Raw genomic sequence first — 27779 nt, 5'->3', positions numbered from 1 at the left:
GAGAGGAGGAGGGGGGGGGGGGGTGTAAGAGAGCTACGACTCAGCCAGCTGAGAGAGAGGGAGAGAGGAGAGGGGGGGGGGGGGTAAGAGAGCTACGACTCAGAGAGAGAGAGAGAGGGAGAGAGGAGAGAGGGGTGTAAGAGAGCTACGACTCAGAGAGAGAGAGAGAGGGAGAGAGGAGGGGGGGGGGTGTAAGAGAGCTACGACTCAGCCAGCTGAGAGAGAGGGAGAGAGGAGGGGGGGGTGTAAGAGAGCTACGACTCAGCCAGCTGAGAGAGAGGGAGAGAGGAGAGGGGGGGGGGGGGGGTGTAAGAGAGCTACGACTCAGCCAGCTGAGAGAGAGGGAGAGAGGAGAGGGGGGGGGTGTAAGAGAGCTACGACTCAGCCAGCTGAGAGAGCGGGAGAGAGGAGAGGGGGGGGGGTGTAAGAGAGCTACGACTCAGCCAGCTGAGAGAGAGGGAGAGAGGAGAGGGGGGGGTTGTAAGAGAGCTACGACTCAGCCAGCTGAGAGAGAGGGAGAGAGGAGAGGGGGGGGGGGTGTAAGAGAGCTACGACTCAGCCAGCTGAGAGAGAGGGAGAGAGGGGGGGTGTAAGAGAGCTACGACTCAGCCAGCTGAGAGAGAGGGAGAGAGGAGGGGGGGGGTGTAAGAGAGCTACGACTCAGCCAGCTGAGAGGGAGGGAGAGAGGAGGGGAGGGGGGGGGGTGTAAGAGGAGCTACGACTCAGCCAGCTGAGAGAGAGGGAGAGAGGAGAGGGGGGGGGGGGTGTAAGAGAGCTACGACTCAGCCAGCTGAGAGAGAGGGAGAGAGGAGAGGGGGGGTGTAAGAGAGCTACGACTCAGCCAGCTGAGAGAGAGGGAGAGAGGAGGGGGGGGGGGTGTAAGAGAGCTACGACTCAGCCAGCTGAGAGAGAGGGAGAGAGGAGAGGGGGGGTGTAAGAGAGCTACGACTCAGCCAGCTGAGAGAGAGGGAGAGAGGAAGGGGGGGGGGGGTGTAAGAGAGCTACGACTCAGCCAGCTGAGAGAGAGGGAGAGAGGAGGAGGGGGGGGGGGGGTGTAAGAGAGCTACGACTCAGCCAGCTGAGAGAGAGGGAGAGAGGAGAGGGGGTAAGAGAGCTACGACTCAGAGAGAGAGAGAGAGGGAGAGAGGAGAGAGGGGTGTAAGAGAGCTACGACTCAGAGAGAGAGAGAGAGGGAGAGAGGAGGGGGGGGGGTGTAAGAGAGCTACGACTCAGCCAGCTGAGAGAGAGGGAGAGAGGAGGGGGGGGTGTAAGAGAGCTACGACTCAGCCAGCTGAGAGAGAGGGAGAGAGGAGAGGGGGGGGGGGGGTGTAAGAGAGCTACGACTCAGCCAGCTGAGAGAGAGGGAGAGAGGAGAGGGGGGGGGTGTAAGAGAGCTACGACTCAGCCAGCTGAGAGAGCGGGAGAGAGGAGAGGGGGGGGGTGTAAGAGAGCTACGACTCAGCCAGCTGAGAGAGAGGGAGAGAGGAGAGGGGGGGGTTGTAAGAGAGCTACGACTCAGCCAGCTGAGAGAGAGGGAGAGAGGAGAGGGGGGGGGGGGTGTAAGAGAGCTACGACTCAGCCAGCTGAGAGAGAGGGAGAGAGGGGGGGTGTAAGAGAGCTACGACTCAGCCAGCTGAGAGAGAGGGAGAGAGGAGGGGAGGGGTGTAAGAGAGCTACGACTCAGCCAGCTGAAAGAGAGGGAGAGAGGAGAGGGGGGGGGGGTGTAAGAGAGCTACGACTCAGCCAGCTGAGAGAGAGGGAGAGAGGAGAGGGGGGGGGGGGTGTAAGAGAGCTACGACTCAGCCAGCTGAGAGAGAGGGAGAGAGGAGAGGGGGGGGGGGGGTGTAAGAGAGCTACGACTCAGCCAGCTGAGAGAGAGGGAGAGAGGGGGGGGGGGGGTGTGAAAGAGATGGAGAGAGAGAGAAAGAGGTGGAGAGAGAGAGTTAAGGAGGGGTGGGGGAGAGAGAGATGGGTGGGGATGTGAAAGAGATGGAGATAGAGGGGGGAGAGAGAAAAAGCGAAAGAGAGAGAGAAAGAGGTGGAGAGAGAGAAAGATAAGGAGGGGGGGAGAGAGAGAGAGAGGGGGGGTGATGCAGTGAAGCTCAAAACCTGTTTAGCTATTCTCACACACACACACACACACACACACACACACACACACACACACACACACACACACACACACACACACACACACACACACACACACACACACACACACACACACACACACACACACACACACACACACACACACACACACACACACACACACACACACACACAGTGAAGCTGATGAGTAGCCTTTCACTGCCATTCCATACTGTGGTACGTGACAGCATCATGTGAGGCAAGCTGAGCCCACCTGCTAGTGCTGTCTGGGATGCTGTCTGGTATACTGAAGAGACGTCTGGTTGGACTGGGGTTCACTAACCTGCTAGTGCTGTCTGGGATGCTGTCTGGTATACTGAAGAGACGTCTGGTTGGACTGGGGTTCACTAACCTGCTAGTGCTGTCTGGGATGCTGTCTGGTATACTGAAGAGACGTCTGGTTGGACTGGGGTTCACTAACCTGCTAGTGCTGTCTGGGATGCTGTCTGGTATACTGAAGACGTCTGGTTGGACTGGGGTTCACTAACCTGCTAGTGCTGTCTGGGATGCTGTCTGGTATACTGAAGACGTCTGGTTGGACTGGGGTTCACTAACCTGCTAGTGCTGTCTGGGATGCTGTCTGGTATACTGAAGAGACGTCTGGTTGGACTGGGGTTCACTAACCTGCTAGTGCTGTCTGGGATGCTGTCTGGTATACTGAAGACGTCTGGTTGGACTGGGGTTCACTAACCTGCTAGTGCTGTCTGGGATGCTGTCTGGTATACTGAAGAGACGTCTGGTTGGACTGGGGTTCACTAACCTGCTAGTGCTGTCTGGGATGCTGTCTGGCACACTGAAGAGACGTCTGGTTGGACTGGGGTTCACTAACCTGCTAGTGCTGTCTGGGATGGTGTCTGGCACACTGAAGAGACGTCTGGTTGGACTGGGGTTCACTAACCTGCTAGTGCTGTCTGGGATGCTGTCTGGTATACTGAAGACGTCTGGTTGGACTGGGGTTCACTAACCTGCTAGTGCTGTCTGGGATGGTGTCTGGCACACTGAAGAGACGTCTGGTTGGACTGGGGTTCACTAACCTGCTAGTGCTGTCTGGGATGGTGTCTGGCATACTGAAGAGACGTCTGGTTGGACTGGGGTTCACTAACCTGCTAGTGCTGTCTGGGATGCTGTCTGGCATACTGAAGAGACGTCTGGTTGGACTGGGGTTCACTAACCTGCTAGTGCTGTCTGGGATGCTGTCTGGTATACTGAAGACGTCTGGTTGGACTGGGGTTCACTAACCTGCTAGTGCTGTCTGGGATGCTGTCTGGCACACTGAAGAGACGTCTGGTTGGACTGGGGTTCACTAACCTGCTAGTGCTGTCTGGGTTGGTGTCTGGCATACTGAAGAGACGTCTGGTTGGACTGGGGTTCACTAACCTACTAGTGCTGTCTGGGTTGGTGTCTGGCATACTGAAGAGACGTCTGGTTGGACTGGGGTTCACTAACCTGCTAGTGCTGTCTGGGATGCTGTCTGGCACACTGAAGAGACGTCTGGTTGGACTGGGGTTCACTAACCTGCTAGTGCTGTCTGGGATGCTGTCTGGCACACTGAAGAGACGTCTGGTTGGACTGGGGTTCACTAACCTGCTAGTGCTGTCTGGGATGCTGTCTGGTATACTGAAGACGTCTGGTTGGACTGGGGTTCACTAACCTGCTAGTGCTGTCTGGGATGCTGTCTGGCATACTGAAGAGACGTCTGGTTGGACTGGGGTTCACTCTGGCAGTTCTGGGTTCCTGAAAGTACAAGGACGTTTGATGATCTATCAATATCTAGCTTTGAATAGTTTCAAACATATCACTGCTAACTAGATGGTCCAGTCTAACAGGACAGTAGTGATGTAGATGGTCCAGTCTAAGAGGACAGTAGTGATGTAGATGGTCCAGTCTAACAGGACAGTAGTGATGTAGATGGTCCAGTCTAACAGGACAGTAGTGATGTAGATGGTCCAGTCTAACAGGACAGTAGTGATGTAGATGGTCCAGTCTAACAGGACAGTAGTGATGTAGATGGTCCAGTCTAACAGGACAGTAGTGATGTAGATGGTCCAGTCTAAGAGGACAGTAGTGATGTAGATGGTCCAGTCTAACAGGACAGTAGTGATGTAGATGGTCCAGTCTAACAGGACAGTAGTGATGTAGATGGTCCAGTCTAAGAGGACAGTAGTGATGTAGATGGTCCAGTCTAACAGGACAGTAGTGATGTAGATGGTCCAGTCTAACAGGACAGTAGTGATGTAGATGGTCCAGTCTAAGAGGACAGTAGTGATGTAGATGGTCCAGTCTAAGAGGACAGTAGTGATGTAGATGGTCCAGTCTAACAGGACAGTAGTGATGTAGATGGTCCAGTCTAACAGGACAGTAGTGATGTAGATGGTCCAGTCTAACAGGACAGTAGTGATGTAGATGGTCCAGTCTAAGAGGGCAGTAGTGATGTAGATGGTCCAGTCTAAGAGGACAGTAGTGATGTAGATGGTCCAGTCTAAGAGGACAGTAGTGATGTAGATGGTCCAGTCTAACAGGACAGTAGTGATGTAGATGGTCCAGTCTAACAGGACAGTAGTGATGTAGATGGTCCAGTCTAACAGGACAGTAGTGATGTAGATGGTCCAGTCTAACAGGACAGTAGTGATGTAGATGGTCCAGTCTAAGAGGACAGTAGTGATGTAGATGGTCCAGTCTAACAGGACAGTAGTGATGTAGATGGTCCAGTCTAAGAGGACAGTAGTGATGTAGATGGTCCAGTCTAACAGGACAGTAGTGATGTAGATGGTCCAGTCTAACAGGACAGTAGTGATGTAGATGGTCCAGTCTAACAGGACAGTAGTGATGTAGATGGTCCAGTCTAAGAGGACAGTAGTGATGTAGATGGTCCAGTCTAACAGGACAGTAGTGATGTAGATGGTCCAGTCTAACAGGACAGTAGTGATGTAGATGGTCCAGTCTAACAGGACAGTAGTGATGTAGATGGTCCAGTCTAACAGGACAGTAGTGATGTAGATGGTCCAGTCTAACAGGACAGTAGTGATGTAGATGGTCCAGTCTAAGAGGACAGTAGATGGTCCAGTCTAACAGGACAGTAGTGATGTAGATGGTCCAGTCTAACAGGACAGTAGTGATGTAGATGGTCCAGTCTAAGAGGACAGTAGTGATGTAGATGGTCCAGTCTAACAGGACAGTAGTGATGTAGATGGTCCAGTCTAACAGGACAGTAGTGATGTAGATGGTCCAGTCTAACAGGACAGTAGTGATGTAGATGGTCCAGTCTAACAGGACAGTAGTGATGTAGATGGTCCAGTCTAACAGGACAGTAGTGATGTAGATGGTCCAGTCTAACAGGACAGTAGTGATGTAGATGGTCCAGTCTAACAGGACAGTAGTGATGTAGATGGTCCAGTCTAAGAGGACAGTAGTGATGTAGATGGTCCAGTCTAAGATGCAGTTGTATTTCCTTGATTCCTCGTGTCCTCTCTCCTTGCCTACTTCTCTAAATAGATTGGAGGTTGTTTTGAGAAGGAAATGAGGAGAGGAATCAACGGAATACAATGAAGAGAGGAATCAAGGGAATACAACTCAAATTCACCCTGTGATGCTCCTGTATTGTATTTGTAAGAGATCAACAGTTGTCACAAATAATTCTCAGCCTGTGACGCTCCTGTGCCTTTTAAAGGTGTGTTTTTACCATCGATGTGGTCTGGTTCCAGTACCTTGGTGTCTGTACTGGTGTCAGAGCTGAGGCGGGGGCTGGAGGCAGAGCGGATCATACCCAGGCCCGACTCAGGCGCTCCGCGGGTGGACTCCTGGCTCGGGTCGGTGGTACCCGAAGGCCCCAGGGTCACGGAGCTGCCTGCCTTACGAAGAGAGGTCCTCCAGGAGCCAGGGGCCGCACCGGGGGCTGAGCTAGCTGCCGCCTCTGGGGCTGGGGGCTTCCCTGGGTCCTGCTGCAGAAGGAGAGAGAGATTTACGATTCACTGATCAAATCAACTCAGATTAATGACCTGCCATCAGAGGTAATAAAAGGCAATTTACCAAATCACTTTAAATAGTCAATAACAGGTTGTTCATCTGAGTTTCACCCCCAGGCCGTAGCTGACTCCATCACCAGGGAGATACCAAGTCATAGCTGCCCCAGGCAGCATTCTGACGTTCAAACACCAACAGAAACCGTGGCATACCTTTTTAACGGTGTTTCCTGAAGTGCTGGTTGCCGTGGAGGTAGCGTGGGGGGAGGAGCTGTTGCGTTTGTTGTTCAAGTTGTTGATGATCTCTCGGTTTTTAGCTTTCTCTGCAACAAACACCATCAGCCCGTTAATGACATGATTCTCGACAACAAACACCATCAGCCCGTTAATGACATGATTCTCGACAACAAACACCATCAGCCCGTTAATGACATGATTCTCGACAACAAACACCATCAGCCCGTTAATGACATGATTCTCTGCAACAAACACCATCAGCCCGTTAATGACATGATTCTCTACAACAAACACCATCAGCCCGTTAATGACATGATTCTCTACAATAGAACAAGTCTACATGATTCTCTACAATAGAACAAGTCTACATGATTCTCTACAATAGAACAAGTCTACATGATTCTCTACAGTAGAACAAGTCTACATGATTCTCTACAATAGAACAAGTCTACATGATTCTCTACAATAGAACAAGTCTACATGATTCTCTACAATAGAACAAGTCTACATGATTCTCTACAATAGAACAAGTCTACATGATTCTCCACAATAGAACAAGTCTACATGATTCTCTACAATAGAACAAGTCTACATGATTCTCTACAATAGAACAAGTCTACATGATTCTCTACAATAGAACAAGTCTACATGATTCTCTACAATAGAACAAGTCTACATGATTCTCTACAATAGAACAAGTCTACATGATTCTCTACAATAGAACAAGTCTACATGATTCTCTACAATAGAACAAGTCTACATGATTCTCTACAATAGAACAAGTCTACATGATTCTCTACAATAGAACAAGTCTACATGATTCTCTACAATAGAACAAGTCTACATGATTCTCTACAATAGAACAAGTCTACATGATTCTCTAGTAATAGAACAAGTCTACATGATTCTCTACAATAGAACAAGTCTACATGATTCTCTACAATAGAACAAGTCTACATGATTCTCTACAATAGAACAAGTCTACATGATTCTCTACAATAGAACAAGTCTACATGATTCTCCACAATAGAACAAGTCTACATGATTCTCTACAATAGAACAAGTCTACATGATTCTCTACAATAGAACAAGTCTAGATGATTCTCTAGTAATAGAACAAGTCTACATGATTCTCTACAATAGAACAAGTCTACATGATTCTCTACAATAGAACAAGTCTACATGATTCTCTACAATAGAACAAGTCTACATGATTCTCTACAATAGAACACGTCTACATGATTCTCTACAATAGAACAAGTCTACATGATTCTCTACAATAGAACAAGTCTACATGATTCTCTACAATAGAACAAGTCTACATTGGGTTGCAGTCTTTCAGGCATGAGTCATGACAGGGTTTAGGTCCATTTCAATTCAGTAAACTCAAATGTTACTTCATGAATGGACTAGACTGAAATTGACTTGACACCAGGGAATCTTCTCTCTCACCTGATTCTGCATCGCTCTCAGACTCGTCCTCCTCTTCTTCTGAACTGGAGCTGCTGGAGGCCTTGGCCTGTCCCTGTGTCCCCTGCCCTCCCTCCTCATCCTCATCCTCAGCAGGGCTGCTGGTGAGAGCGGGGGGAGGGTGCTTCTCTCTCTCGTGGAGGCAGATCTTCTCCCGGCTGCTCATACGAGAGATTGAGGTCCTGCAGGGGAGGGGCAGGGGGGCGGGGACAGGATGACAGGTAGACATGGAGGAACCAATCAGTGAGGGTGATCACTAAAGGCGTAGACAATCAGTGTGTGTGTGTAAACAAAAACAAACAAAACCAGGAGGAGGACTGTAACTGGATCCTGTGTGGGAGACTGAGGGACAGCTTCCAGGAGGAGGAGGAGACTGAGGGACAGCTTCCAGGAAGAGGAGGAGACTGAGGGACAGCTTCCAGGAGGAGGACTGTAAATGGATCCTGTGTGGGAGACTGAGGGACAGCTTCCAGGAGGAGGACTGTAAATGGATCCTGTGTGGGAGACTGAGGGACAGCTTCCAGGAGGAGGAGGAGACTGAGGGACAGCTTCCAGGAGGAGGAGGAGACTGAGGGACAGCTTCCAGGAGGAGGAGGAGACTGAGGGACAGCTTCCAGGAGGAGGACTGTAACTGGATCCTGTGTGGGAGACTGAGGGACAGCTTCCAGGAGGAAGACTGTTAATGGATCCTGTGTGGGAGACTGAGGGACAGCTTCCAGGAGGAGGACTGTAAATGGATCCTGTGCGGGAGACTGAGGGACAGCTTCCAGGAGGAGGACTGTAAATGGATCCTGTGTGGGAGACTGAGGGACAGCTTCCAGGAGGAGGACTAACTGGATCCTGTGTGGGAGACTGAGGGACAGCTTCCAGGAGGAGGACTGTAAATGGATCCTGTGTGGGAGACTGAGGGACAGCTTCCAGGAGGAGGACTGTACCTGGATCCTGTGTGGGAGACTGAGGGACAGCTTCCAGGAGGAAGACTGTTAATGGATCCTGTGTGGGAGACTGAGGGACAGCTTCCAGGAGGAAGACTGTTAATGGATCCTGTGTGGGAGACTGAGGGAGAGCTTCCAGGAAGAGGAGGAGACTGAGGGACAGCTTCCAGGAAGAGGAGGAGACTGAGGGACAGCTTCCAGGAGGAGGACTGTAAATGGATCCTGTGTGGGAGACTGAGGGACAGCTTCCAGGAGGAGGACTGTAACTGGATCCTGTGTGGGAGACTGAGGGACAGCTTCCAGGAGGAGGACTGTTAATGGACCCTGTGTGGGAGATTGAGGGACAGCTTCCAGGAGGAGGACTGTACATGGATCCTGTTTGGGAGACTGAGGGACAGCTTCCAGGAGGAGGACTGTAAATGGATCCTGTTTGGGAGACTGAGGGACAGCTTCCAGGAGGAGGACTGTAACTGGACCCTGTGTGGGAGACTGAGGGACAGCTTCCAGGAGGAGGACTGTAAATGGATCCTGTGTGGGAGACTGAGGGACAGCTTCCAGGAGGAGGACTGTACCTGGATCCTGTGTGGGAGACTGAGGGACAGCTTCCAGGAGGAAGACTGTTAATGGATCCTGTGTGGGAGACTGAGGGACAGCTTCCAGGAGGAAGACTGTTAATGGATCCTGTGTGGGAGACTGAGGGACAGCTTCCAGGAGGAAGAGGAGACTGAGGGACAGCTTCCAGGAGGAGGACTGTAAATGGATCCTGTGTGGGAGACTGAGGGACAGCTTCCAGGAGGAGGACTGTAACTGGACCCTGTGTGGGAGACTGAGGGACAGCTTCCAGGAGGAGGACTGTAAATGGATCCTGTGTGGGAGACTGAGGGACAGCTTCCAGGAGGAGGAGTGTAAATGGATCCTGTGTGGGAGACTGAGGGACAGCTTCCAGGAAGAGGAGGAGACTGAGGGACAGCTTCCAGGAGGAGGACTGTAAATGGATCCTGTGTGGGAGACTGAGGGACAGCTTCCAGGAGGAGGACTGTAAATGGATCCTGTGTGGGAGACTGAGGGACAGCTTCCAGGAGGAGGACTGTAAATGGACCCTGTGTGGGAGACTGAGGGACAGCTTCCAGGAGGAGGACTGTAAATGGACCCTGTGTGGGAGACTGAGGGACAGCTTCCAGGAGGAGGAGGAGACTGAGGGACAGCTTCCAGGAGGAGGACTGTAAATGGATCCTGTGTGGGAGACTGAGGGACAGCTTCCAGGAGGAGGAGGAGACTGAGTGACAGCTTCCAGGAGGAGGACTGTAAATGGACCCTGTGTGGGAGACTGAGGGACAGCTTCCAGGAGGAGGACTGTAAATGGATCCTGTGTGGGAGACTGAGGGACAGCTTCCAGGAGGAGGAGGATCCTGTGTGGGAGACTGAGGGACAGCTTCCAGGAGGAGGAGGAGACTGAGGGACAGCTTCCAGGAGGAGGAGGAGACTGAGGGACAGCTTCCAGGAGGAGGAGGAGACTGAGGGACAGCTTCCAGGAGGAGGACTGTAACTGGATCCTGTGTGGGAGGAGACTTCCAGGAGGAGGAGGAGACTGAGGGACAGCTTCCAGGAGGAGGACTGTAAATGGATCCTGTGTGGGAGACTGAGGGACAGCTTCCAGGAGGAGGAGGAGACTGAGGGACAGCTTAACTACATGAATACAGACAGTGTGATTCTATTGGTAGAGGTAACAGACAGTCTGATTCTATTGGTAGAGGTGTGTCAGGTGGGTAACAGACAGTGTGATTCTATTGGACGAGGTGTGTCAGGTGGGTAACAGACAGTGTCTGATTCTATTGGTAGAGGTGTGTCAGGTGGGTAACAGACAGTCTGATTCTATTGGTCGAGGTGTGTCAGGTGGGTAACAGACAGTGTGATTCTATTGGTAGAGAGGTGTGTCAGGTGGGTAACAGACAGTCTGATTCTATTGGTAGAGAGGTGTCAGGTGGGTAACAGACAGTCTGATTCTATTGGTAGAGAGGTGTCAGGTGGGTAACAGACAGTCTGATTCTATTGGTAGAGGTGTGTCAGGTGGGTAGAAGACAGTCTGATTCTATTGGTAGAGAGGTGTGTCAGGTGGGTAGAAGACAGTCTGATTCTATTGGTAGAGAGGTGTCAGGTGGGTAACAGACAGTCTGATTCTATTGGTAGAGAGGTGTCAGGTGGGTAACAGACAGTCTGATTCTATTGGTAGAGAGGTGTCAGGTGGGTAACAGACAGTGTGATTCTATTGGTAGAGAGGTGTGTCAGGTGGGTAGAAGACAGTCTGATTCTATTGGTAGAGAGGTGTCAGGTGGGTAACAGACAGTCTGATTCTATTGGTAGAGGTGGGTAACAGACAGTGTCTGATTCTATTGGTAGAGAGGTGTGTCAGGTGGGTAGAAGACAGTGTGATTCTATTGGTAGAGAGGTCTGTCAGGTGGGTAGAAGACAGTCTGATTCTATTGGTAGAGAGGTGTGTCAGGTGGGTAGAAGACAGTCTGATTCTATTGGTAGAGGTGTGTCAGGTGAGTAACAGACAGTCTGATTCTATTGGTAGAGGTGTGTCAGGTGGGTAACAGACAGTCTGATTCTATTGGTAGAGGTGGGTAACAGACAGTCTGATTCTATTGGCTCAAATCAGTAACACACGTCTGTATCAGTGATTCCTAGGTGGGTAACAGACTGGCACAGACAACAGACATGCTGGGGCACTGACTTGCGTGGTCGAACCGATGCCATATTGATAGGAGGGCTGGTCTCGATGACAGGCTGGGACAGCTTGGCTTTTTCTGTACGCAGCTAGAGAGAGAAATACAGAGTCAATATACAGGAAGACATATACAGAAAGACATATACAGAGTCAATATACAGAGATATAGACAGGAAGACATACACAGAGTAAATATACAGGAAGACATATACAGAGTAAATATACAGGAAGACATATACAGAGTAAATATACAGGAAGACATATACAGAGTAAATATACAGGAAGACATATACAGGAAGACATATACAGAGTAAATATACAGGAAGACATATACAGAGTAAATATACAGGAAGACATATACAGAGTAAATATACAGGAAGACCCAGAAATATATAGAGTAAATATACAAAGTAAATATACAGGAAGACATATACAGAGTAAATATACAGGAAGACATATACAGAGTAAATATACAGGAAGACATATACGGATATAGATACAGAGTAAATATACAGGAAGACACAGATATATACAGAGTAAATATACAGGAAGACATATACAGAGTAAATATACAGGAAGACCCAAAGATATACAGAGTAAATATACAGAGTAAATATACAGAGATATAAACAGGAAGACATATACAGAGTAAATATACAGAGTAAATATACAGAGTAAATATACAAAGATATATACAGGAAGACCTACACAGAGTAAATATACAGGAAGACATATACAGAGTAAATATACAGGAAGACATATACAGAGTAAATATACAGGAAGACAAATACAGAGTAAATATACAGGAAGACATATACAGAGTAAATATACAGAGTAAATATACAGGAAGACATATACAGAGTAAATATACAGGAAGACATATACAGAGTAAATATACAGGAAGACATATACAGAGTAAATATACAGAGTAAATATACAGGAAGACATATACAGAGTAAATATACAGGAAGACATATACAGAGTAAATATACAGGAAGACATATACAGAGATATATACAGGAAGACATATACAGAGATATATACAGGAAGACATATACAGAGATATATACAGGAAGACATATAGTACCAGTAAGAAGTTTGGACACACCTCATTCAAGGGTTTTTCTGTATTTGTACTATTTTCTACATTGTAGAATAATAGTGAAGACATCAAAACTATGAAATAACACATATGGAATCATGTAGAAACCAAAAAAAAAGTGTTAAATAAATCAAAAATATATTTTATATTAATAGTAGTGCACTTTATAGGGCATAGGATGCCATTAGGACGGCGACAGAGACTCACAGCATTTTGTTTCTTTGTTAGCTCCTCCAGAGTGTCCACTAGGGCGTCATCGGCTACTTCTAGAGGGGTTTGTCCCTGGAACAAGGACACACATGGGTTAATGGGTTTAAATGGGCCTGTTTGGCCCTGTCCGGGGGTATCGTCGGATGGGGCCACAGTGTCTCCCGACCCCTCCTGTCTCAGCCTCCAGTATTTATGCTGCAGTAGTTTATGTGTCGAGGGGCTAGGGTCAGTCTGTTATATCTGGAGAATTTCTCCTGTCTTATCCGGTGTCCTGTGTGAATTTAAGTCTGCTCTCTTTCTTTCCCTCTCTCAGAGGACCTGAGCCCTAGGACCATGCCTCAGGACTACCTGGCATGATGACTCCTTGCTGTCCCTAGTCCACCTGGACGTGCTGCTGCTCGTTTCAACTGTTCTGCCTGCGGCTATGGAACCCTGACCTGTTCACCGGACGTGCTACCTGTCCCAGACCTGCTGTTTTCAACTCTCTAGAGACAGCAGGAGCGGTAGAGTTACTCTTAATGATCGGCTATGAAAAGCCAACTGACATTTCAGCTGATGTAAGAAGGACTATATAAATACATTTGAAAGACTAACACAGCCCCAGAGTGGAGGAGTCTGGGTACATAGGGAGACTAACACAGCCCCAGAGTGGAGGAGTCTGGGTACATAGGGAGACTAATACAGCCCCAGAGTGGAGGAGTCTGGGTACATAGGGAGACTAATACAGCCCCAGAGTGGAGGAGTCTGGGTACATAGGGAGACTAACACAGCCCCAGAGTGGAGGAGTCTGGGTACATAGGGAGACTAACACAGCCCCAGAGTGGAGGAGTCTGGGTACAGAGTGGAGGAGTCTGGGTACATAGGGTGGAGGAGTCTGGGTACATAGGGAGACTAATACAGCCCCAGAGTGGAGGAGTCTGGGTACATAGGGAGACTAACACAGCCCCAGAGTGGAGGAGTCTGGGTACATAGGGAGACTAACACAGCCCCAGAGTGGAGGAGTCTGGGTACATAGGGAGACTAACACAGCCCCAGAGTGGAGGAGTCTGGGTACATAGGGAGACTAACACAGCCCCAGAGTGGAGGTGTCATAATACCCATAAAACCTAGCGGTCAAACAGGGAAATGGTTCCAATCGTTTTTCCACCATTCATTTTTCCCAATAGGGGATTTTAAAAACACTTGTTTTGTACACTCAGTGTGTGTCTTCTCCCACTCATGGGGGGGGGGGGGGAGGTGTTCTTAATGTTTTGTACACTCAGTGTGTGTCTTCTCCCCACTCATGGGGGGGGGGAGGTGTTCTTAATGTTTTGTACACTCAGTGTGTGTCTTCTCCCACTCATGGGGGGGGGGAGGTGTTCTTAATGTTTTGTACACTCAGTGTGTGTCTTCTCCCCACTCATGGGGGGGGGGGAGGTGTTCTTAATGTTTTGTACACTCAGTGTGTGTCTTCTCCCCACTCATGGGGGGGGGGGAGGTGTTCTTAATGTTTTGTACACTCAGTGTGTGTCTTCTCCCCACTCATGGGGGGGGGGGGGGGGGTGTTCTTAATGTTTTGTACACTCAGTGTGTGTCTTCTCCCCACTCATGGGGGGGGGGGGAGGTGTTCTTAATGTTTTGTACACTCAGTGTGTGTCTTCTCCCCACTCATGGGGGGGGGGGGAGGTGTTCTTAATGTTTTGTACACTCAGTGTGTGTCTTCTCCCACTCATGGGGGGGGGAGGTGTTCTTAATGTTTTGTACACTCAGTGTGTGTCTGCTCCCCACTCATGGGGGGGGGGGGGGGTGTTCTTAATGTTTTGTACACTCAGTGTGTGTCTTCTCCCCACTCATGGGGGGGGGGGGGGGGGTGTTCTTTATGTTTTGTACACTCAGTGTGTGTCTTCTCCCCGATCATGGGGGGGGGAGGTGTTCTTAATGTTTTGTACACTCAGTGTGTGTCTTCTCCCCACTCATGGGGGGGGGGGGAGGTGTTCTTAATGTTTTGTACACTCAGTGTGTGTCTTCTCCCCACTCATGGGGGGGGGAGGTGTTCTTAATGTTTTGTACACTCAGTGTGTGTCTTCTCCCCACTCATGGGGGGGGGGGGGGTGTTCTTAATGTTTTGTACACTCAGTGTGTGTCTTCTCCCCACTCATGGGGGGGGGGGAGGTGTTCTTAATGTTTTGTACACTCAGTGTGTGTCTTCTCCCCACTCATGGGGGGGGGGGGGAGGTGTTCTTAATGTTTTGTACACTCAGTGTGTGTCTTCTCCCACTCATGGGGGGGGGGAGGTGTTCTTAATGTTTTGTACACTCAGTGTGTGTCTGCTCCCCACTCATCGGGGGGGGGGGGGGGGTGTTCTTAATGTTTTGTACACTCAGTGTGTGTCTTCTCCCCACTCATGGGGGGGGGGGGGGGGAGGTGTTCTTAATGTTTTGTACACTCAGTGTGTGTCTTCTCCCACTCATGGGGGGGGGGAGGTGTTCTTAATGTTTTGTACACTCAGTGTGTGTCTGCTCCCCACTCATGGGGGGGGGGGGGGTGTTCTTAATGTTTTGTACACTCAGTGTGTGTCTTCTCCCCACTCATGGGGGGGAGGTGTTCTTAATGTTTTGTACACTCAGTGTGTGTCTTCTCCCCACTCATGGGGGGGGGGGGAGGTGTTCTTAATGTTTTGTACACTCAGTGTGTGTCTTCTCCCCACTCATGGGGGGGGGGAGGTGTTCTTAATGTTTTGTACACTCAGTGTGTGTCTTCTCCCCACTCATGGGGGGGGGGGGGGGGTGTTCTTAATGTTTTGTACACTCAGTGTGTGTCTTCTCCCCACTCATGGGGGGGGGGAGGTGTTCTTAATGTTTTGTACACTCAGTGTGTGTCTTCTCCCCACTCATGGGGGGGGGGGGGGAGGTGTTCTTAATGTTTTGTACACTCAGTGTGTGTCTTCTCCCCACTCATGGGGGGGGGGAGGTGTTCTTAATGTTTTGTACACTCAGTGTGTGTCTTCTCCCCACTCATGGGGGGGGGGGGGGGGGTGTTCTTAATGTTTTGTACACTCAGTGTGTGTCTTCTCCCCACTCATGGGGGGGGGGGAGGTGTTCTTAATGTTTTGTACACTCAGTGTGTGTCTTCTCCCCACTCATGGGGGGGGGGGGGAGGTGTTCTTAATGTTTTGTACACTCAGTGTGTGTCTTCTCCCACTCATGGGGGGGGGAGGTGTTCTTAATGTTTTGTACACTCAGTGTGTGTCTTCTCCCCACTCATGGGGGGGGGGGGGGGGGGTGTTCTTTATGTTTTGTACACTCAGTGTGTGTCTTCTCCCCGATCATGGGGGGGGGAGGTGTTCTTAATGTTTTGTACACTCAGTGTGTGTCTTCTCCCCACTCATGGGGGGGGGGGAGGTGTTCTTAATGTTTTGTACACTCAGTGTGTGTCTTCTCCCCACTCATGGGGGGGGGGAGGTGTTCTTAATGTTTTGTACACTCAGTGTGTGTCTTCTCCCCACTCATGGGGGGGGGGGGGGAGGTGTTCTTAATGTTTTGTACACTCAGTGTGTGTCTTCTCCCCACTCATGGGGGGGGGGGGAGGTGTTCTTAATGTTTTGTACACTCAGTGTGTGTCTTCTCCCCACTCATGGGGGGGGGGTGTTCTTAATGTTTTGTACACTCAGTGTGTGTCTGCTCCCCACTCATGGGGGGGGGGGGGGGGTGTTCTTAATGTTTTGTACACTCAGTGTATGTGTGTGTCTTCTCCCCACTCACCACGTTGTTGAGAGTAGCCATGTCACACATGTTGTCAGCCAGCAGAGAACACATCTCCTGCTGCCCCCAGTGAGCCGCAGCGTGCAGGGCGGTCCAGCCATCCACATCACCACTGTCTACATCCAGACCACACTGGAGCAGGACCCTGGGGGGGGGGGGAGATGAAGAGGGTGAGTGAGAGATGAAGAGGGTGAGGGAGAGAGAGAGAGAGAGGAGGGGGAGAGAGAGATGAAGAGGGTGAGGGAGAGAGAGAGACAGGAGGGGGAGAGAGAAAGAGTGAGAGAGATGAAGAGACAGGAGGGGGAGACAGAGATGAAGAGGGTGAGGGAGAGAGAGAGAGACAGGAGGGGGAGAGAGAGATGAAGAGGGTGAGGGAGACGAAGAGGAGGGAAATAAGCAGACAAGCTAGACAGAGAAAGAGGTTGAGGTGGTGGTGAGGATGACTAACAATCGGGGAAACGTTTAGTATGTTTATTATGTTTAACTTAAAAACTTTTTGTCAATAGGGGGGCGCTGTTTTCACTTTGGAAAAAATCGTGCCCAAATTAAACTGCCTCGTACTCTATTCTAGATCGTACAATATGCATATTATTATTATTATTGGATAGAAAACACTCTCAAGTTTCTAAAACTGTTTGAATTATATCTGTGAGTAAAACAGAACTCATTTTGCAGCAAACTTCTAGACAGGAAGTGAAAAATCTGAAAACGATGCTCTGTTCCAGGGCCTGCCTATTCAATTGCCCAATATTTATCGATATGCATGCACTTCATACGCCTTCCACTAGATGTCAACAGGCAGTGGAAGGTGGAATGGGGTGTCTAGCTTGATCTGAGGTCGAACAAGAGCCTTTGGAGTGGGAGGTCAGGAATTTCCTTTGTCTACCAAGGCGCGAGGCGGAGCTCGACATTGGCTTCTGAAAAGCGTTCGGTATACACGGCTAATATCTCCGGCTCTGTTTTTATTTGATACATATTAGAAAAACATCATAAAGTAGTTTTTTTCAACCGAGTTTCATCAGTTTATTCAACGTTTAATGGGACTTTTGGAGTTTTCCGTTCTTTGCGTCGAGAGAAGATGGGCATGTTCGCGCCACATGGCTAGTTAAGGTTGCTAATTCGACAGAAGAAATGGACATTCTAAAACCAAACAATGATTTATCCTCGACCTAGGACTCCTTGTACAAGATTCTGATGGAAGCTCAACAAAAGTAAGAACAATTTATGATGTTATTTCGTATTTCTGTGGAAAATGTTATTCCTATTCTCTGCCGTTTTGGCGGGCGCTGTCTTGCAATAACGCAAGCTCTTTGTTATGGGAAAGTTATTTTTAAAAATCTAACACGGCGGTTGCATTAAGAACCAGTGTATCTTTCATTTGCCATACAACAAGTATTTTTATGTAAAGTTTATGATGAGTTCTTTGGTCAGATTAGGTGAGTGTCCAAACTAGCTCCGGACATTCTGGTGAATCGATGCTACATATTCACAATGTATAACCACGGTTTGCAGCTCTAAATATGCACATTTTCGAACGAAACATAAGTGTATTGTATAACCTGATGTTATAAGACTGTCATCTGATGAAGTTGGTCAAGGTTAGTGATTAATTTTATATCTTTTGCTGGTTTTTGTGAATGCTATCTATGCGGTGAATAAATGCGGTTGTGTGTTTGGCTATTGTGGTAAGCTAATATAATGCTATATTCGCTGTAAAACACTTTTAAAAAATCGGAAATATTTGCTGGATTCACAAGATGTTTATCTTTCATTTGCTGTACACCATGTATTTTTCATAAATGTTTTATGATGAGTATTATGGTATTTCACGTTGCTCTCTGTAATTATTCTGGCTGCTTTGGTGATATTTTTGATGGTAGCTGCAATGTAAAACTATGATTTATACCTCAAATATGCACATTTTCGAACAAAACATAGATTTATTGTATAACATGTTATAAGACTGTCATCTGATGAAGTTGTTTCTTGGTTAGTGACTAATTATATCTCTATTTGGTCGGTTTTGTGATAGCTACCTATGCGGTAGAAACATGGTGAAAATATGCGGTTGAGTCTTTGGCTATTGTGGTTAGCTAATAGAAATACATATTGTGTTTTCGCTGTAAAACATTTTAAAAATCGTAAATGATGGCTGGATTCACAAGATGTTTATCTTTCATTTGCTGTATTGGACTTGTGATTTCATGATATTTATATGCTATTATTTACTTGTGGCGCTATGCTAGGCTATGCTAGTCAGCTTTTACTGATGAGGATGCTCCCGGATCCGGGATGGGTGTTAAGTAGAGGTTATTAAGCTGGAATGTTGCAGAGAGAAGTGTCATGAACAGAGTCAACATGATTCCCTGACCCCCTGACCGGCACCTGACCCCCTGACCTGCACCTGACCCCCTAACCGGCACCTGACGAACACCTGACCGACCCACTGACTAGCACCCGACCCGCTGACTAGCACCCGACCCGCTGACTAGCACCCGACCCGCTGACTAGCACCCGACCGACCCACTGCCTAGCACCCGACCGACCCACTGCCTAGCACCCGACCGACCCACTACCTAGCACCCGACCCACTGACGAGCACCCGACCGACCCGCTGACTAGCACCCGACCCGCTGCCTAGCACCCGAGCGACCCACTGCCTAGCACCCGACCGACCCACTGCCTAGCACCCGACCGACCCGCTGACTAGCACCTGACTAGCACCCGACCCACTGACCAGCACCCGACCCACTGACTACCACCCGACCTACTGACTAGCACCTGACCTACTGACTAGCACCTGACCCACTGACTAGCACCTGATTAGCACCCGACCCACTGACTAGCACCCGACCCACTGACTAGTACCCGACCCACTGACTAGCACCCGACCCACTGACTAGCACCCGACCCACTGACTAGCATCCGACCCACTGACTAGCACCTGACTAGCACCCGACCCACTGACTAGCACCTGACTAGCACCTGACTAGCACCTGACCCACTGACTAGCACCCGACCCACTGACTAGCACCTGACCAGCACCTGACTCACTGACTAGCACCTGACTCACTGACTAGCACCCGACACACTGACTAGCACCCGACCCACTGACTAGCACCCGACCCACTGACTAGCACCAGACTAGCAGCTGACCCACTGACTAGCACCTGACTAGCACCTGACCCACTGACTAGCAGCTGACCCACTGACTAGCACCCGACTAGCATCTGACTAGCACCTGACCCACTGACTAGCACCCGACCCACTGACTAGCACCTGACCCACTGACTAGCACCCGACCCACTGACTAGCACCCGACCCACTGACTAGAACCTGACTAGCAGCTGACCCACTGACTAGCACCCGACTAGCACCTGACCCACTGACTAGCACCCGACCCACTGACTAGCACCTGACTAGCACCTGACCCACTGACTAGCACCCGACCCACTGACTAGCACCTGACACACTGACTAGCACCCGACCCACTGACTAGCACCCGACTAGCACCTGACTAGCACCTGACCCACTGACTAGCACCTGACCCACTGACTAGCACCCGACTAGCACCTGACTAGCACCTGACCCACTGACTAGCACCTGACCCACTGACTAGCACCCGACTAGCACCTGACCCACTGACTAGCACCCGACCCACTGACTAGCACCTGACTAGCACCTGACCCACTGACTAGCAGCTGACCCACTGACTAGCACCCGACTAGCACCTGACTAGCACCTGACCCACTGACTAGCACCTGACTAGCACCTGACCCACTGACTAGCACCCGACCCACTGACTAGCACCTGACCCACTGACTAGCACCAGACTAGCACCTGACCCACTGACTAGCACCTGACCCACTGACTAGCACCTGGCCCACTGACCATGCACCTGACCCACTGACTAGCACCAGACTAGCACCTGGCCCACTGACTAGCACCAGACTAGCACCCGACCCACTGACCAGCACCCGACCCACTGACTACCACCCGACCTACTGACTAGCACCTGACCTACTGACTAGCACCTGACCCACTGACTAGCACCTGATTAGCACCCGACCCACTGACTAGCACCCGACCCACTGACTAGTACCCGACCCACTGACTAGCACCCGACCCACTGACTAGCACCCGACCCACTGACTAGCATCCGACCCACTGACTAGCACCTGACTAGCACCCGACCCACTGACTAGCACCCGACCCACTGACTAGCACCTGACTAGCACCTGACCCACTGACTAGCACCCGACCCACTGACTAGCACCTGACCAGCACCTGACTCACTGACTAGCACCTGACTCACTGACTAGCACCCGACACACTGACTAGCACCCGACCCACTGACTAGCACCCGACCCACTGACTAGCACCCGACCCACTGACTAGCACCAGACTAGCAGCTGACCCACTGACTAGCACCTGACTAGCACCTGACCCACTGACTAGCAGCTGACCCACTGACTAGCACCCGACTAGCATCTGACTAGCACCTGACCCACTGACTAGCACCCGACCCACTGACTAGCACCTGACCCACTGACTAGCACCCGACCCACTGACTAGCACCCGACCCACTGACTAGAACCTGACTAGCAGCTGACCCACTGACTAGCACCCGACTAGCACCTGACCCACTGACTAGCACCCGACCCACTGACTAGCACCTGACTAGCACCTGACCCACTGACTAGCACCCGACCCACTGACTAGCACCTGACACACTGACTAGCACCCGACCCACTGACTAGCACCCGACTAGCACCTGACTAGCACCTGACCCACTGACTAGCACCTGACCCACTGACTAGCACCCGACTAGCACCTGACTAGCACCTGACCCACTGACTAGCACCTGACCCACTGACTAGCACCCGACTAGCACCTGACCCACTGACTAGCACCCGACCCACTGACTAGCACCTGACTAGCACCTGACCCACTGACTAGCAGCTGACCCACTGACTAGCACCCGACTAGCACCTGACTAGCACCTGACCCACTGACTAGCACCTGACTAGCACCTGACCCACTGACTAGCACCCGACCCACTGACTAGCACCTGACCCACTGACTAGCACCAGACTAGCACCTGACCCACTGACTAGCACCTGACCCACTGACTAGCACCTGGCCCACTGACCATGCACCTGACCCACTGACTAGCACCAGACTAGCACCTGGCCCACTGACTAGCACCAGACTAGCACCTGACCCACTGACTATCACCTGGCCCACTGACTAGCACCTGGCCCACTGACTAGCACCAGACTATCACCTGGCCCACTGACTAGCACCAGACTATCACCTGGCCCACTGACTAGCACCAGACTATCACCTGGCCCACTGACTAGCACCTGACCCACTGACTAGCACCTGACCCACTGACTAGCACCTGGCCCACTGACTAGCACCAAACTAGCACCTGACCCACTGACTAGCACCTGACTATCACCTGGCCCACTGACTAGCACCTGACTAGCACCTGACTATTACCTGGCCCACTGACTATCACCTGACCCACTGACTAGCACTTGACCCACTGACTAGCACCCAACCCAGGGACTGGCACCCGACCCGCTGACCAGCACCCGACCCGCTGACTAGCACCCGACCCGCTGACCAGCACCTGACCTGCTGACTAGCACCCGACCCACTGACTAGCACCCGACTAGCACCTGACTAGCACCCGACCCACTGACTAGCACCCGACCCACTGACCAGCACCCGACCCGCTGACTAGCACCTGACCCGCTGACTAGCAACCGACCCGCTGACTAGCACCCGACCCGCTGACTAGCACCTGACTAGCACCTGACTATCACCTGGCCCACTGACTAGCACCTGACTAGCACCTGACTATCACCTGGCCCACTGACTAGCACCTGACCCACTGACTAGCACCTGACCCACTGACTAGCACTTGACCCACTGACTAGCACCCAACCCAGGGACTGGCACCCGACCCGCTGACTAGCACCCGACCCGCTGACTAGCAACCGACCCGCTGACCAGCACCCGACTCGCTGACTAGCACCCGACCCGCTGACCAGCACCCGACCCGCTGACCAGCACCCGACCCGCTGACCAGCACCCGACCCGCTGACCAGCACCCGACCCGCTGACCAGCACCCGACCCGCTGACCAGCACCCGACTCACTTCATGACTTGTATGTAGCCCTTGGCAGCGGCCACGTGTAGTGCTGTGGCCTTGGTGTTAGGGTGAGGTGTCAGCGTGCCACTTCCTGCCAGCACCGCGTTGGCATCCGCCAGCATCACCCGCTCCTCTTCCCGCCGTGCCATGTCCACGTCAACCCCTAAGAGAGAGGAAGAAGGACACATGCAACAGATGGGTACCCGGATTACATAATAATCCCTAGTTACCCTGGTTCTAGTATTATAGAACACCCAGACTACATAATACTCCCTAGTTACCCTGCTTCTAGTATTATAGACCACCCAGACTACATAATAATCCCTAGTTACCCTGCTTCTAGTAATAGACCACCCAGACTACATAATACTCCCTAGTTACCCTGCTTCTAGTATTATAGACCACCCAGACTACATAATAATCACTAGTTACCCTGATTCTAGTATTATAGACCACCCAGACTACATAATAATCCCTAGTTACCCTGATTCTAGTATTATAGACCACCCAGACTACATAATAATCCCTAGTTACCCTGCTTCTAGTATTATAGAACACCCAGACTACATAATACTCCCTAGTTACCCTGCTTCTAGTATTATAGACCACCCAGACTACATAATAATCCCTAGTTACCCTGCTTCTAGTAATAGACCACCCAGACTACATAATACTCCCTAGTTACCCTGCTTCTAGTATTATAGACCACCCAGACTACATAATACTCCCTAGTTACCCTGCTTCTAGTATTATAGACCACCCAGACTACATAATAATCACTAGTTACCCTGATTCTAGTATTATAGACCACCCAGACTACATAATAATCCCTAGTTACCCTGATTCTAGTATTATAGACCACCCAGACTACATAATACTCCCTAGTTACCCTGCTTCTAGTATTATAGACCACCCAGACTACATAATAATCCCTAGTTACCCTGATTCTAGTATTATAGACCACCCAGACTACATAATAATCCCTAGTTACCCTGCTTCTAGTATTATAGAACACCCAGACTACATAATACTCCCTAGTTACCCTGCTTCTAGTATTATAGACCACCCAGACTACATAATAATCCCTAGTTACCCTGCTTCTAGTAATATAGACCACCCAGACTACATAATAATCCCTAGTTACCCTGCTTCTAGTAATATAGACCACCCAGACTACATAATACTCCCTAGTTACCCTGCTTCTAGTAATATAGACCACCCAGACTACATAATAATCCCTAGTTACCCTGCTTCTAGTAATATAGACCACCCAGACTACATAATAATCCCTAGTTACCCTGTTTCTAGGTCTCTCCCTACAGCATCCTCAGCGGGTTAATGACTACGTTAATATGGGTCATTGTGTTAACTCCCTACCTTGTTTCCTGATCTCTGCCTTCAGCAGTCTCTCCATAGCATCCTCAGTGGCCACATCCAGAGGAAGCTCTCCTTCACTGTTCACCGCCCCCACACGTGCACCGTGCTCTATCAGATACCTGCAACATAGACACACATATAATGGTTCCTACACACAACATAACGGATTCTACACACAACATAACGGTTCCTACACACAACATAACGGTTCCTACACACAACATAACGGTTCCTACACACAACATAATGGTTCCTACACACACACACACACACACACACACACACACACACACACACACACACACACACACACACACACACACACACACACACACACACACACACACACACACACACACACACACACAACATAATGGTTCCTACACACACACAACATAATGGTTCCTACACACACACAACATAATGGTTCCTACAAACAGACAAACACACAACATAATGGTTCCTACACACACACACACACACACAACATAACGGATTCTACACACAACATAACGGTTCCTACACACACACACACACACACAACATAATGGTTCCTACACACACACAACATAATGGTTCCTACACACAGACAAACACACAACATAATGGTTCCTACACACACACACACAACATAATGGTTCCCACACACACACACACAACATAACGGTTCCTACACACACTGTATTGTACAGTGCAGTGGTTCTTCATCCTGGTCCCAAGGAGTGCACATTTACCATGACACACCTGATTCCACTGATCATGGCTTGTTTATCGTTTACTCCATGTGTAACTCTGTGTTGTTGTTTGTGTCGCACTGCTTTGCTTCATCTTGGCCAGGTTACAGTTGTAAATGAGAACTTGTTCTCAACTGGCCTACCTGGTTAAATAAAGGTGAAATAACAATAAATAAATAGAAATCAAAGGTTTGATGATGAGTTGATTAGTTGAATCAGGTGTGCAACCCCTTTGTGGTCCTCAGGACCAGGATGTAGAACCAGTAGTATAGTGGAACAGTGTAATATTAAATAGACAGAGGACCCACTTGGTGATCTGTATGAACCCACAGGAGGCAGCAGCGTGGAGGGGGGTCCACCCCTCGTTATCCCCCCGGTTCACATCACTCCCACTCTCCACCAGGAACTGGACCATCTCTGCATTCTCATCTATACACGCCTGGAGACGACAGGAAACACATTGGAAGGTGAGAGATGTGAGGACAGGAAACACATTGGAAGGTGAGAGATGTGAGGACAGGAAACACATTGGAAGGTGAGAGATGTGAGGACAGGAAACACATTGGAAGGTGAGAGATGTGAGGACAGGAAACACATTGGAAGGTGAGAGATGTGAGGACAGGAAACACATTGGAAGGTGAGAGATGTGAGGACAGGAAACACATTGGAAGGTGAGAGATGTGAGAGAGAGGACAGGAAACACATTGGAAGGTGAGAGATGTGAGGACAGGAAACACATTGGAAGGTGAGAGATGTGAGAGAGAGGACAGGAAACACATTGGAAGGTGAGAGATGAGAGGACAGGAGACACATTGGAAGGTGAGAGATGAGAGGACAGGAAACACATTGGAAGGTGAGAGATTTGAGAGAGAGGACAGGAAACACATTGGAAGGTGAGAGATGAGAGGACAGGAGACACATTGGAAGGTGAGAGATGAGACGACAGGAAACACATTAGAAGGTGAGAGATGTGTGAGAGAGGACAGGAAACACATTGGAAGGTGAGAGATGTGAGGACAGGAAACACATTGGAAGGTGAGAGATGTGAGGACAGGAAACACATTGGAAGGTGAGAGATGTGTGAGAGAGGACAGGAAACACATTGGAAGGTGAGAGATGTGAGAGACAGGAAACACATTGGAAGGTGAGAGATTTGAGAGAGAGGACAGGAAACACATTGGAAGGTGAGAGATGTGAGGACAGGAAACACATTGGAAGGTGAGAGATGTGAGGACAGGAAACACATTGGAAGGTGAGAGATGTGAGGACAGGAAACACATTGGAAGGTGAGAGATGTGAGGACAGGAAACACATTGGAAGGTGAGAGATGTGAGAGAGAGGACAGGAAACACATTGGAAGGTGAGAGATGAGAGAGAGAGGACAGGAAACACATTGGAAGGTGAGAGATGTGAGAGAGAGGACAGGAAACACATTGGAAGGTGAGAGATGAGAGGACAGGAGACACATTGGAAGGTGAGAGATGAGAGGACAGGAAACACATTGGAAGGTGAGAGATTTGAGAGAGAGGACAGGAAACACATTGGAAGGTGAGAGATGAGAGGACAGGAGACACATTGGAAGGTGAGAGATGAGACGACAGGAAACACATTAGAAGGTGAGAGATGTGTGAGAGAGGACAGGAAACACATTGGAAGGTGAGAGATGTGAGAGACAGGAAACACATTGGAAGGTGAGAGATTTGAGAGAGAGGACAGGAAACACATTGGAAGGTGAGAGATGTGAGGACAGGAAACACATTGGAAGGTGAGAGATGTGAGAGACAGGAAACACATTGGAAGGTGAGAGATGTGAGGACAGGAAACACATTGGAAGGTGAGAGATATGAGGACAGGAAACACATTGGAAGGTGAGAGATGTGAGAGAGAGGACAGGAAACACATTGGAAGGTGAGAGATGAGAGAGAGAGGACAGGAAACACATTGGAAGGTGAGAGATGTGAGAGAGAGGACAGGAAACACATTGGAAGGTGAGAGATGAGAGGACAGGAGACACATTGGAAGGTGAGAGATGAGAGGACAGGAAACACATTGGAAGGTGAGAGATTTGAGAGAGAGGACAGGAAACACATTGGAAGGTGAGAGATGAGAGGACAGGAGACACATTGGAAGGTGAGAGATGAGACGACAGGAAACACATTAGAAGGTGAGAGATGTGTGAGAGAGGACAGGAAACACATTGGAAGGTGAGAGATGTGAGGACAGGAAACACATTGGAAGGTGAGAGATGTGAGGACAGGAAACACATTGGAAGGTGAGAGATGTGTGAGAGAGGACAGGAAACACATTGGAAGGTGAGAGATGTGAGAGACAGGAAACACATTGGAAGGTGAGAGATTTGAGAGAGAGGACAGGAAACACATTGGAAGGTGAGAGATGTGAGGACAGGAAACACATTGGAAGGTGAGAGATGTGAGGACAGGAAACACATTGGAAGGTGAGAGATGTGAGGACAGGAAACACATTGGAAGGTGAGAGATGTGAGGACAGGAAACACATTGGAAGGTGAGAGATGTGAGAGAGAGGACAGGAAACACATTGGAAGGTGAGAGATGAGAGAGAGAGGACAGGAAACACATTGGAAGGTGAGAGATGTGAGAGAGAGGACAGGAAACACATTGGAAGGTGAGAGATGAGAGGACAGGAGACACATTGGAAGGTGAGAGATGAGAGGACAGGAAACACATTGGAAGGTGAGAGATTTGAGAGAGAGGACAGGAAACACATTGGAAGGTGAGAGATGAGAGGACAGGAGACACATTGGAAGGTGAGAGATGAGACGACAGGAAACACATTAGAAGGTGAGAGATGTGTGAGAGAGGACAGGAAACACATTGGAAGGTGAGAGATGTGAGAGACAGGAAACACATTGGAAGGTGAGAGATTTGAGAGAGAGGACAGGAAACACATTGGAAGGTGAGAGATGTGAGGACAGGAAACACATTGGAAGGTGAG

General features: G+C 49.8%; 1 protein-coding gene across 2 annotated transcripts in view; it reads right to left on the bottom strand.

Annotated features, from left to right (window-relative positions):
* LOC139584154 (protein phosphatase 1 regulatory subunit 12A-like) overlaps nucleotides 1-27779 on the bottom strand; it is a 78208-nt gene that overhangs the window by 31089 nt on the left and 19340 nt on the right. For both annotated transcript variants that reach the window (XM_071415675.1, XM_071415676.1), the window contains 10 exons: nucleotides 25115-25245; nucleotides 24073-24191; nucleotides 22702-22858; nucleotides 16533-16677; nucleotides 12790-12864; nucleotides 11487-11569; nucleotides 7800-7999; nucleotides 6324-6433; nucleotides 5856-6089; nucleotides 3803-3885 (listed from right to left, as the gene is read on the bottom strand). In XM_071415675.1, the coding sequence (XP_071271776.1) occupies nucleotides 3803-3885; nucleotides 5856-6089; nucleotides 6324-6433; nucleotides 7800-7999; nucleotides 11487-11569; nucleotides 12790-12864; nucleotides 16533-16677; nucleotides 22702-22858; nucleotides 24073-24191; nucleotides 25115-25245 (1337 nt within the window). The remainder of the gene's footprint in view (nucleotides 1-3802; nucleotides 3886-5855; nucleotides 6090-6323; nucleotides 6434-7799; nucleotides 8000-11486; nucleotides 11570-12789; nucleotides 12865-16532; nucleotides 16678-22701; nucleotides 22859-24072; nucleotides 24192-25114; nucleotides 25246-27779) is intronic.

The sequence above is a fragment of the Salvelinus alpinus genome, chromosome 9, assembly GCF_045679555.1.
Source record: "Salvelinus alpinus chromosome 9, SLU_Salpinus.1, whole genome shotgun sequence".
NCBI lineage: Eukaryota > Metazoa > Chordata > Actinopteri > Salmoniformes > Salmonidae > Salvelinus > Salvelinus alpinus.
The sequence above is the reverse complement of the archived record's forward strand: the minus strand, read 5'-3'. Positions and strand labels throughout refer to the sequence as shown.